The sequence below is a fragment of the Harpia harpyja genome, chromosome 11, assembly GCF_026419915.1.
Source record: "Harpia harpyja isolate bHarHar1 chromosome 11, bHarHar1 primary haplotype, whole genome shotgun sequence".
In the NCBI taxonomy this organism is placed as follows: Eukaryota; Metazoa; Chordata; class Aves; order Accipitriformes; family Accipitridae; genus Harpia; species Harpia harpyja.
In genome coordinates this window covers 39,244,596-39,257,156 of record NC_068950.1, presented here as the reverse complement: position 1 = coordinate 39,257,156, position 12,561 = coordinate 39,244,596, and the positions used below count along the sequence as shown (strand labels likewise).

At 41.7% G+C, this 12,561-nt stretch overlaps 1 protein-coding gene across 1 annotated transcript; it reads left to right on the top strand.

Annotated features, from left to right (window-relative positions):
* Positions 1 to 1,662: 1,662 nt before the first annotated feature.
* Positions 1,663 to 9,545, top strand: LOC128148494 (cytochrome c oxidase assembly factor 7). The gene is made up of 3 exons (XM_052802383.1): positions 1,663 to 1,830; positions 1,910 to 2,050; positions 3,080 to 9,545. The coding sequence occupies exons 1-3, from the start codon at positions 1,725 to 1,727 to the stop codon at positions 3,526 to 3,528; spliced, it is 696 nt and encodes a 231-aa protein (XP_052658343.1). The 5' UTR covers positions 1,663 to 1,724; the 3' UTR covers positions 3,529 to 9,545.
* The last annotated feature ends 3,016 nt before the right edge of the window (positions 9,546 to 12,561 follow it).

The following is a 12,561-nucleotide window of genomic DNA, read 5'->3' as shown; positions in this document are numbered from 1 at the left end:
AATCTGCTTAGAAGAAATAATTTATATAATTATGGGCACAGAAATTAGCTTATATTAGGGAGGGGCTAGTAGTGTTATTCTCAGTCCATTACATGTTTCTTCTACCTCCTAATGTCTTTTGGAGCTTCCAGGCTGTTCTTTCCATACCTGTTAACAAATTCACTCCAACCTGAGTATCACCAGATGTCTTGTCTTTGCCTTCTTTTTCTCATTCCATCCGGATTTATGACGGGAACTATCTTCCTTTCTCCTGCCTGGGCTCAGACGGTGAAAACTTTCAAGCGACAGACGGATCCCTGCTCTCCGTGCCCGTTCTTGGCCTGCCCCACGGTACTCAAGAGCCACAGCAGCAAGGGAAGCCTTGCTGTGCCACTTCGCTCCTAGTATGGTGAGGCCATACGGTTGAGTTGGCACTGACTCAATGTCAGCATCAGAAACTGCAGAGGCAAAATCCCAGCAAGAACAGACTCCTCAAGGATTTAAACCAACAAACTCAAAAGAGTTTCTACTGGGCCTGTGCAAACTGAAATTTTTCAAAGCTGGATTTTCAGAGAAATAGTATTGCTGGTACAAAAGCAGTTCATCTTCCAAAGACCTTCTCCAGAACAGAGGACTTGACACAAAAATTCTTGGGTAGCAGTCGGCATGGGCCAAACTACCTATCTCTTCTTACTTGTTTCTTACAGACGTGTCGGTGGTTTTGGTCAATACGTTTTGAAAACAAGATTTTAGCTTCATGTGGACAATGTGTGTTAACTCCAACCCAAATACTGAAGAGTCTGAAAAGTTTTAAGGAAATACTTCAACAGGAGTTGTAACCTCAGCAGCATGTCCGGCATGTGGTGCCATCAGTCCCACTGGCAACAGTTCTTGGAATTAGGTCCAGCTGTTAATAAACAACCTGGTTTCTTCCTATGGGAGCCTATGCACAAGATTTAACCAAGTTTTATTTATCCAGAAGCTTGACAAGCCAGTGTTATGTTACCGAAATAATTTGGGACAAAGCATTCTCAAATATTCTTTGAAATTAATTTTAACTCTAAGCAGTTTGTCACACAAATTTCTAATGTGCTGCTATACTCTCAGAAAATTCACTTTGTGCTCAAAACTGCTGGAATTGGATAGCGTGCCATATTTTGTACAAGTACCCTAACATCACGTCTGGCTTAAATTAATCTGTAACTAGAGAACTGGGGTTCGTTGTGCGTTGTTAATTGCTTATCAGTCTCTGGGTGTTTTCAACGACCCTGGCACTGCCTGCTCACAGACTCTGGGACGCAGGGTTCTGTCTCTTCAAAAAGCATCTGTAAGATCTCTTGTGCCACAAAAGGGACAGTTGCAGATAACAGTCACTAGCAGCAACTCCCCCGTTCTAAAATCGAGTTGCAAATCATTTAGCTGTTAATCCGAGACAAAAGACACACTGGCAACAAGTTGGGGAATTGGTAAAGCCGCCCTGGCTTCTAGGCCATGCGTAGTGTGTTAACGTATACAGTAACGCCTCAACTTATGGCTTTGATCGCCCTGAACGAGACGGCAGAAATACGTATCCAATGGTGCAAAACTCCGAAAGTTAAATACTAAAAATGTATTATTACTTAAAACCGGTGAATCGGCTGGCTCAGCCCTGCCGGGAGGCGGCGCCGCCGCATCGATGGCTCGGCGCTCGCCGAAGGCACCGCATCGACGGCTCGGCGCTCGCGGAAGGCGCCGTCAGCTCCGGCATGGCCGGGCTCATCAACTTCGAGGACGAGGAGGAGGTGAGGGGCTACCTGGAGAACCTGCACGTCGAGTACAGCTACCAGTGCTTCAAGGAGAACGACCCGGACGGTAAGCGGCCCCACCGCGACCCCCGCCCGCCGCCCCGGGGCCGGCGGGAGCCTCAAACCCCCTCACCGTTGCCTTGCAGGCTGCCAGCGCCTCGCCGACTACCTGGACGCCGTGAGGAAGGACTTCGCGGCGGCGGCGCGGGTGCTGCGCGGCAACTGCGAGGCCCACGGCCACAGCGAGAGCTGCTACAAGCTGGGGGCCTACCAGGCCATCGGCAAAGGTGGGCCGGGGGCGGGCAGTCTTGGTGCTGTCTCGCTGCCCCCCAGCCGCCGCCGCTTACCCGCCGCCCCGGTACCCCGCCGGCGGCTTCCCTTTCCCGCCCGAGCCGCCGGCGGCTCGGTTCTTCTGCGGCGGTCCTGCCGGCCGGAGGAACTCCTCCGTGTACGGGCGGCGGAGCGGGGAGGGCGGGCGATGCCTGTGGGGAACGGCGGCTCCCGCTTTTGGAAAGGTGCTGAACGCCTGCGTTCCCTCCTGACCTTGAAGGAGGAGCTGCCTGCCCTGCCCCTTTTACGGTCAGGTAGTAACAGCTGGGGAAGGGTGGAAAACCCTAAACTGCTTCCTTCTGAAGAATCAACTCTAGGTTAACCACATCTATTACTTTTTCATAATTATGTCTCTATGAGTGGTAAGTATATCCAAGGCTGAATGCTGCTGTGTGTTCTCTTCTTAAAAGTTGGATTTCTTCTCATCTCGCTGTTCTTTTTTAGAGAAAGTAAGGAAGAAATAAGCTTACGGACTGGTAACACTGCTTACATAAGTAGGCCCCAAGTCTGCCCAAAATGTATCTGCTGGTACGGTAATGGGAAGCAGTTAAAGTAGTGAGGCTTCTTCCAAATGACAATTCTAGTAAGGAGCATGATATTTTCACTGTAGTTCAAAACTAGTAACAGTCTCAGTTTATGTGTAGGTATACTGGCAAAAGAATACTTTGCCTAGTGTAAGCTACTAAGAAATCCATAGATGTAGTAGTAGAAAGAGTGTTTTGTGTTTCGGGGTTGGTATTTTTTTGTCTACATAAGCTGTTGTGGTAAGTGAGGAGTGGAGGAGGGTTTCCTAACTTGAAGACATTAGCAAAACCTTTGTAACTGAGACAATGATAGTGTCTCTGAAGTCCTAAATTTTGACTGTAGCACCTAAAGTGAGGGATGCTGTATTTCCCAAAGTGCACCGGGAAGCATGCTGCAAAGCAGAGAGCTCCCATCTGTTTTAGCATGTCCTTACAGTAATCTTTTGATTTCTTGGCCAACAGGTGGACTCGACCCAGATTTGAAAGCTGCCTACAACTCTTTTATGAAGTCATGTGAGAAGGGTGGGAAGAAGTCAGTAAATGCGTGTCATAATGTTGGGCTGTTGGCCCATGATGGGAGAGTAAACGATGATAAACCTGACCCCGTTGTCGCTAGAGACTATTACACAAAAGCCTGTGATGGCAATTTTGCTCCTAGCTGCTTCAACCTCAGTGTGATATACCTCCAAGGAGCACCTGGGGTCCCTAAGGACATGAACCATGCTTTGAAGTACTCGCTGAAAGGGTGTGAGCTGGGTCACATATGGGCTTGCGCCAATGCCAGTCGAATGTACAAACTGGGAGATGGCATTGAGAAGAATGATGCTAAGGCAGAGGATTTGAAAAACAGGGCAAAACAGTTGCATAAAGAACAGAAAGAAGCCTCAAGTTCTTTAATATTTGGGGAGTAAAACTGTCAGTTGCAGTTAGTAAGACTGCAGGTTTAAATGGCAAGTGAACTTGTTATTTAAATTGTGAGCATGCAGTTTTCATTCATAATAAATAAATATCCAAAATAGATTTTGCTTATGCAAATAAACTTCTATTTTTGTGGATGCAACAAACATGACCAACTCTGCTGTGCCTTTCTACATTTTTAAATACACAAGTTCTTAAGTGTATTGCTTAGATCCCTTGTCTTTAAAAGGAAGGCAAAAACTGGCCTTTTGGAAGTTTGTCCCCATAATTTCATGTATGAAAGGCTCTCTTTCATGTCTAGCGCTTCAGTATTGAGGCTTGTGCTCAGACCAATTCTAACACACACACAAAAAAAAAAAAAAATCACAGTTGCAAGGTAGTCCCAGCTTGGACATTCAGAACTGTGCCATCTCTTAAATGCAGTTGTGGAACTTTGGTAGTGTGCATGCTTGGCTGATGTCCTCTAAGGCTGCTTTGTACCAGGATGGCTTGAGAAACTTGAGAAGGTTTATTTGCTGAAGGTAACATTTGTTATCCTAAGGTTGTATTTAGACATGCTGATTTAGTTACTTTGTTGTCATGGCATCAAAACTGCACTTGTAACTAGGAGAAAAAAAAGAGATGACTTGTTATAGCAAGAAATAATAATTTGATATCTTGCTGATCTTTAAATTATACGTTTAATGTCATCATTTCATCTGAGAAGTTTTGATTTCTCTATTCAGTCTGTAAGTTTTACAGGCTGTTAATATAATTATTTCATTTGTGCAAATGTTTATTATTTGATTGTAAATCAGTGTTATGGCATTATTTGATATACTTTGATTTCTAAATAATTAAGCATTCAATTGGAGCCAAGCCAAAAATTTCCTGTCCAAGAACATTTTCAGTAAAAAAAACTGGGTTCAGGAAAAAGGGCCATGTGGGAAAGCTGTGAAGAAACTGAGGGGTGGATCACTTCAGCAGACAAGTAAAAGCTGTTCTAGAGCAGTGTGCAGTCTTGGGATAGACTTATACTGAGCTGCTGCCTTCTTTATTGGAGGTCTAGCCTACAAAATTGAAACAGATTTCTGTTGGGTGACAACCTCTGAATGCTGGTGCTCTGCTGTTCACAATGTGAGCTGCATCCGTGGGTGCTCATTGATTTGAAATGCTTGCCTGTGCACACCCCTGCTGAGTGTGTGCGCCTGGCTCTGTCACAGACCTCGCTTTACCGGGAACACTAATTTGCACAGGGAGTGCCTGTGCAAACCCCATTGTCACTAGTCTCCTTCCTGCTTAACTTCATGCTTTGGTGTTATACTCGGTCTGATGACTGCTTTTTGGTCTCATCTGCCATTTTTATATATTAATTGGCATTTCTAAACATTGTGATATGAATCTTCTACAATACTTTTTTTTTTTTCTCCTTATGGTAAAAAGCAGCTCACAGTTGCTTTGTATTGTCTTTCAAATAAAAAATAGTATCTCTCAAGATACAAAGAAAGAAACAAATGCCTTGGTATCTGAGAGTGAAAAATGACATTGAGAGTTCACCTACAACAGAGTTGGTGTGCAAACATCCTGATGTGGGATGTGGCACTCCTGTGCAAGTGCTGGATGCTGCACTCAGTTGCTGTGTTTGTGCTATATACATCCAGAATGCATGAAGAGGTTCTGTTAGAGCTGCCAGCAATATGGACTCTCTGGTCTGAACTGAACCTGACACTTGAAGGACCAGAGGATAGTTCTGGATACTGGTTTATATTACAACCATACTGCTGAAAGGATGTCAGCTCGCTTGGCAAGTTAGCAAAATACGTGCATTCGTGTTCTTCTCAGCACACCAGCATTTCAACTTGCACACAACCATAGCAACAGCTGAAATTAAAGAATTAGTTCTAACCAATATTCACTATTTTTTTAGGAGGAATAGTGAATTAAGTATGCTAGCATGTTTTCTGCTACCCACTGCTTAAAAAATTCAAAACATGCCAGATTTGCACTAACAGCAGCTGGCTCTTTCTTCCTTCTCTTAGGCTGTTGCTTAAAACTCAAGGCCCAGAACTTACTAATACTTGCAGGAGTAATTCTGTTGAGTGCAGTGAGATGGTTCCTCTGTGAGAGCTGGTGGCTAGATATTTACAAGCACTCACAGATTTCTGAATGTTCTAGATATGTTCTGTTGAAGTACCTGAGCCAAATGGTTGCGTTTAAGTCCTCTCTTAGTTCTTTCAAAGCTGTTCTTTGACATCTTTGTCACTGAAGCTTCACTATACTGAGAAAGCTTCGAAGTGTGTTAATTGATTTATGTAACTCTACTGTCACTCTTAAAGGCAGCGTCAACAAAGCTTACAACAAGTGTCTTAGAAGGAATTTTTTTTTTTAAACTGAGATGTTTTAATGTTTTTAGATCCAAAATTTAATTTTTACATTTATAGTGAATTTTGGATAAGTAAGGGTAATAAATTCGCCAAAAGATGCAAACAGAGGAAAACTGGAAGATTAATCAAGTGTACAAATAAACCCTGATACTGTATGATTTTTGTTGTTGTTGTTTTGCATGTGACAACCTCAAGAGATACAAGTGAAAGAAGGTTCTTGCATATATTCTACTTCAAATGTATTGAACAATATTAGCAGCCAGTTTCAAGATGGCTGTGTATAGTTTTTCTTGTGGAATTATATTGCCCCTAGATTTCCACAGTACATGAAGTAAGAATATAGAAATAGTTTGTGGAATATAGGAATATAGCCTGTATTTTGAATATAAAAATCCATGGTGATCAGTGGAAATAAGCTTCAGTGCATTACAGCATCAAACTGACTAAAGAGCAATCATACACAGTGAACAAGTTCTGAAAAATTAGTCCACAACATCCTTTTTTTTTTTTTTTTTTCCCTCCAATGCAAATGTTTATAACCAGGAACTGGAATTCTGTAGAGGGCTCAGGCCAAATAGCTTGTTGCCGTGTAAAGGTTTCTGCTCTTGGGAATCCCACGTATTTTCTTAGCTAACCTGCTGGAACAAGCACAGATTTCAGGCTGCTTTCACATGGTGTTTAAGTGTCACCACTTCCACTTTAAAACCATGTTTCTTTTTCTCTCTCTGGACACAGAAATACTGTCCTTTGCTTGTTTGGTCAACTTTTTTAACTAGGAGACGTTTGTCCAGGCAGCATGTGGTCCTGGATGGTGCCTCTTGCTGTCTGTGATGATTCCAGGTCCAGGGGGGACATGCTGCTTTAGGCCCTGAAAGTGTGAAGCTTTTCCCTGGTCAGCTTAGATCTAGAAACATTTAAGTCACATTCAGATGATGCCAAGCCCAAAATGGTAATGAGCCTGTATGGCAGTATGTATACAGAAACATCTCTGCCTATAGATCTTGCAAATGAAATAGGCAGGAGAGACAGAGAGGCAGGAGAGAAAGGAACTTAATTAGCTCTGCTGGGCAGATAAGCTTAAGAGAGCTGGCCCAGATTGTGGAAAAAATAAGTAAGAGAGCTAGGAATTGGTCTAGGTCTACTGAATTATGGGTGAGTATCCAAGGCCAGATATTCCCTTTCAGGCAAGGCATGTGCACAGGTGTTAAATACCTTTAGTCTGAATGTTTTTAGCATCTTCCCAACTAGTTTGTCACTGTGTATCTGAGTGCCACAGGTGCCTGGTTGCTTTAGGATTGCTCTTTGACGCATGGTGATCACCCCTTATTCAATTACACACAAATTGTTCTACTTTCCTGACAGCTTCTGAAACACTACGTTCTCTTTTTTATAATACAGATTTAGGGAACAAGGTGCTAACTGAACAGACTTTGGACTCAAATCCATAGCTTACATATATGCAAACTGTAACTAAATATACATTTTCTGAAACAGCTGTCTGAATAAGTAGGGCAGTATATGTGAATGTATTCACGCACTGACACAATCCTTTACAATTTTGGTGTGTATAAATATATGCAAAGTTGTGATGTGTGTGTATGTTTTGCTGTAAAAGAACATGAATGCTCTGGCTATGGTCTGAATAAAGATACAAACTTACTATTGAAGTAAATTAAGTGGGAGAAAAAACAGCACTAATCTGGCTGTTGCCACAATTGAAAGCAGACTTGTTAGAGTCTCATTGCATGCTGTCTCAGGCAGAGCATGGATGAATTAAAGCAGTTCTTACAACTTCACTGCACTTTTAACAGACTTCTTGGAAAGGGTGTTCTTACTGCTGGAATAAAAACCCCAGCGGCACAGTGCAGCGATGAAATGGGTACACGGTAACGACAGATGGCAGCATATGAAAAACATTCTTGCGTACCATGGGTGTAAGGCCAACTATGGCTCTTGTTTTCAGCAGCCTGAAAAAAAAAACAGTGGTGACAAAAGTGAGATTCATTTTTCTGTTAACACAGTTAATATTTTACGGCAGTTAAGAAGGTAAAGCTCTTTTAGAGGAGCACACTTTGCCTGATTCTTTGCTAGGTACTATTCTGGGCATTTGTTTCACTTGGGAAAGGTAAGTAAATTCTACCTCTGCGGAGTGTAACAGTCTAGTAGTAAAACAGTTTGGAAGCCATGTGCTCGAAGTAAGCAATTACAGGTGGCTCAAGGCATTGGAGAATTGGGTGACACTTTAAGCCCTGATCTTTTTTTGGAGCTTGTAATGCTCACTGTCTCCCAGTGGCTTGTTGAGATCCTCAGTCCAAACGAACCTGCCACACTAGAGCAGGCTTTCTTCTGCCAGGACTAATGATTGTCAGTGATCCCCCCCCCGGGAACTTCCAGTCAAACGGGCACCTGGGAACATCCTCAATAAAAGTGACACGCACTGCAGATAATTAAAGCCACATAGAAAGTGCATGTTGCAGGGAGTTTTTTTCATAGCACTTGAGAATTCGGAGACTTGCAGAGTTTATATATTATAAAATGAACTATTTTCATAAAAGCTGTGAAGTGTGTTAGTACAGATAAGTTTATGAAGTATCATCCAATTTTGTACCACCGGTTGAAAAGGCAAACCCAAATTAAGGAACGGTCTTTTCTTACACTAAAACACCATCAAAAACAGTTTAAAGTGTTTTCAGGCTGTCTCTGAACAGTTTGCTGCCTGTTCGGACACACCTCTATCTTTTTTACACAGATATAGATAATACTGTTAACAGATGCAGTAGACTATTTGACTATTTTCCCTCCAAAGTGACAAAACATTAAAAAAAAAAATCAGCCAGTCTCATTTCAGCATATTATAAATTATATGTGGTTAATGCAGTCTATAGACTCTACTAATAACAGTCTATTCTCAACCTAGAGATTATGTTCAGCAGATGTAATCAAAATCTGTTAAGAGGTGAAAATTGTACTGCAAATCTTAGCTTATAACCATCTTGCTCTGATATTATGAGGGTATTGCCAAAAGGTCAGTATCTTCTTGCTCTTTCTTTTTACCTGATGTTACAAAGGCTAAATTTTATGTCCTCTTGGGAAGAAAATTGTTCCTCCAAATCCTCTGAGGTCATAAACAAAGAGTGATAGATAGGTGATCATAATAGCATACTTGGAAATATGGAAGACTTGTTGATCACGTCAGGATCAGTGGATTTTCTAAGAAATAAAGGAGTTTATCTCAGCTGTAGGAGTTTATCTCCTAAACCACTGTCTGCTTTCTCTTTCATTTGTTTGTATTGATCTAAGCATACAGCCAACCTCCTTTAATAAAGCAGCAATATACTTCAGAAGGAATGGTGACAAACTCTAGTTAATTAAATAGACTTATGAATACACGGCTTTGAATGATGAAAGCATTCACTGCAGGATGCTTCCTGCAGCTGTGAAAAGATTGCCAGTGGAGTGCTGGTTTTGTACTGAGATGTAAAAAACACGGGTGCCACATCATGTTGTGTCATTAAGTGTCATTTGGATTAATTCTGGACAAAAGATGCTGTCGGGTAAAGAAGCCGCATGACATTGTAGAAGCAGAAAACCAGACTTTTTCTGGTGGTTCTGTTTCTGTGTTATATTGTAATAAAAGCAGTTTTGCAGCTTGCTTACCTTTTATTCAGCCATCAGTAACAACTCCTCTCTGCAGTATACGTGTGAAGGTAGTTCTTGTAGCCGTACTCACCCACCCAGATGGACAGTCTGGGAGACGTTGTATGTGTAATCACCACACCAAGAAAGCAAAATAATAGTGTTCCTTGTTACAGTAAAAACTCTTTGTTCAGGGCGGAAAGAAATTCACTTTGTCGGCAATTTTTCGCTTCATCCTGTGAGAGAGAAGAACTCTCCCAGGTAGCTCTTCTCCTCCTTTGGTAGATGGAGAAGGAAGAATTCCTCCTTCCCTTGCGCTTCCCGGCATCTCATCCACTAGACCTCAGAATGATACAGTTCTGCTCAGGGCTGGGCTTTTTCGGGGGTGAAGCAAGAAGGCAGAGGGAGGAAAAGGAGTTGTGGCACAGCAAGAAGCAGATTAGAAAATAAGCAATATATCCAGTTGTATTATTATTGCAATAATTTGTGCTGGAGTGACACCCAGGCGTTCAATTCAGGCCCTGATATTAGATCATTTGTGTGCACCCGTGACGACACCCCTGATCCAGAGACCCACAGTCTAAGAGTCAGGATTGTACAAAGTCCCTACTACATATTTCAGTATCAAACACTAGTACCCTGCTCTAATTTTCCAGACACTGTATCAAGAATATGGCCCAGAATCCATACAAAACAGATTTCTCCAAGACTCTTAAGACTTTAATGATCAATTCTGTGCCAAATTTTTGATGTCTAATTTCGTATGCTGTATCCGTAGCCTCCCAGTGCTTTCATTTTTCAGTATCCACACTTGAAGTAAACACAATAACCACTAATTACACTAATTGCAGACTATATCACATATTTCTAATTGTTGTTATTGCCTTCTACTCTAACACTAGTTACAATTACCACTGGTATATTCCTTCCAAATACGATGTTTTATACTTATTACATACACGTTTTGTTTTACACTTATTACATACACGCTTTGTTTTACAGTCTTGTTTGTAGTATGGTCATATGGTTTTGTAATATAGCCTTTTTTTTGTAATCCTTTTTCCCCCTAGATCAACTAGTAAGAAATTTGTGTGATACAGAATTATAAAATTAAGGCCACTTTGGAGCGGTGATTTCAGATGGGGATTTGTGAACAGCATAATCGTAATGCATACATATGCTCCAATTCATGAGTATGGTGGGAGTTCTCTATAAGATCTCATTCTGTCTATGCAGAACTGAAATAAGGTGCTTTAAACATACCCTGGAGAGTTTTTCTTAGCAACTGAGAGGCTTCTGGTAAAACAGAAGAAAGAAAGAAGATGAAAACCCCGCATGTTTATACAGCAGTTGTCACCCACAGCATTCTAGTGCACTTTACCCAGTGAATCACAAGAAACACAGAGTTGCTTTTCAGCTCACAGAGCCATTACATCTGGAGTTGGGGTAAGAAAGCCATCCAAGAAAAATGTTAATTGTTTGGCCATGATGAAGATGAGACTAACCTGAATTTATGTTAGATGTTCCTTATTCTGACAGTCCTCGTTTGACACTTAATGGCCTGGTCTGAGCATTTCATTGTCTCACAAAAAACACTGAGAAGAAGTGAGCTGGTTTCCTTCCAGCTCTCCTGCGACTGGAAGCAAGCCATGTTCCTACAGAGCTTCCTGCCCAGGAAACTCTCATTGCTTTGCAAAAACCTTTTCTGCAAACTCCTGAGAAGGAAACCTGTATTATCTCTATAGTACAGGAAAGGAGGACAAGGCACTGAATGGCTATTGACTTATTTCAGGTCACACGATGTCAGGAGGGGCCCAAACTGATTATTCTCCAAACAATGTTTAGCATGGCAAGGACTCGTTAATTCTTTACAAGCCAAGAAACACTAAGATGGGAAACTGGCCTTTCAATGTTATTCTGATAATATTTGCGGAGTGTTATTCCGGAAAGATGCAATAGCCACCTCAGCACAAGTGTTATTGGTAACTGATGAAGAGAAAATAAGAAGCTGTGACACTGTCAACACGGCAAGCAGTCTCGCTGTGTTACTTTCAGGGAAGTTATTTTGTGTGCAGCCTTAAGTGGAATGTTTTCTCGATGGCATTGTTTTGCTTATTTGTTCTGCAGTTGGTACAAAGGAAATATATAGTATCTTACTTGTCAGGTAGGCTGAGATAGAGTGACATTAGCTGTCACAGGGACCCAGACCAGCCTCAGACTGGCAGCTCACATACCATGGTATTTATGATGAGCAGACGCTGGCCCTCAGAGAGATTATATATAATTTGAGGTAAAAAGCTTTAGATCTTTTTGAAATGCCGAGCTTATTCTAAGTTCTTTTTTGCTGGGTTTTGTGAGTTTTAAGTGTTCCTCAGAACCCAGGGGCTGATACCAGAGGATGCCAGGGACTGACATAATTACAAAAGCCACAGAATGTGTGAACAAATTCAATACAAGCAATGGTTTCTATAGGAGCAGTACAAAGGTTTTGTTACAGCAAGTAGTAAAAACTTCCCACACTATTTAACAGTTGTTAACCAAAATGTCTCTGCAGCGTACTTGGCTTTGTAATTTGTTTTCTGTGTATTACAGCATGAAATGCCCAAGTATGATGTTTGCTGACTGTTCTGTTCATTGCTCCCACAACAGACTATGGACATTTCCAGATCATGCTATCACACCATAGTGACAATGCTGATCCACTGATGGTTTAAACTGCAACACAAATTAAAAGCTAGTTAATACACTTCTATAAGTGATAGGAGATAGGTGATCCCTAGTGATCAGGTCTCATTCTCTATGAACTTTCTTTCCTAATCCAATGCCATCCTAATACATGTGTTAAACTAAAGCCTATGGTCAGAATGTATTTTCTTATGCAGTACCTGTATGTGTCCCTAGTGATCTTTTGGTAAGAACGTAAAGCATTCTGCCCTTTCAAATGCAGGATGATTTTGCCTTAGACATTGTGCAGTTACAGGTTGCAACCGAAGGCTATATTTATACCATAGCAGAGCCCTGGAAATA

What these genes read in the sequence shown, in the direction of transcription:
- LOC128148494 (XM_052802383.1), top strand. Translation starts at nt 1,725, where the DNA reads ATGGCCGGGCTCATCAACTTCGAGGACGAGGAGGAGGTGAGGGGCTAC. An exon ending in CAAGGAGAACGACCCGGACG is followed by an intron (nt 1,831 to 1,909) that starts GTAAGCGGCCCC and finishes GTTGCCTTGCAG; the next exon opens with GCTGCCAGCGCCTCGCCGAC. An exon ending in CTACCAGGCCATCGGCAAAG is followed by an intron (nt 2,051 to 3,079) that starts GTGGGCCGGGGG and finishes CTTGGCCAACAG; the next exon opens with GTGGACTCGACCCAGATTTG.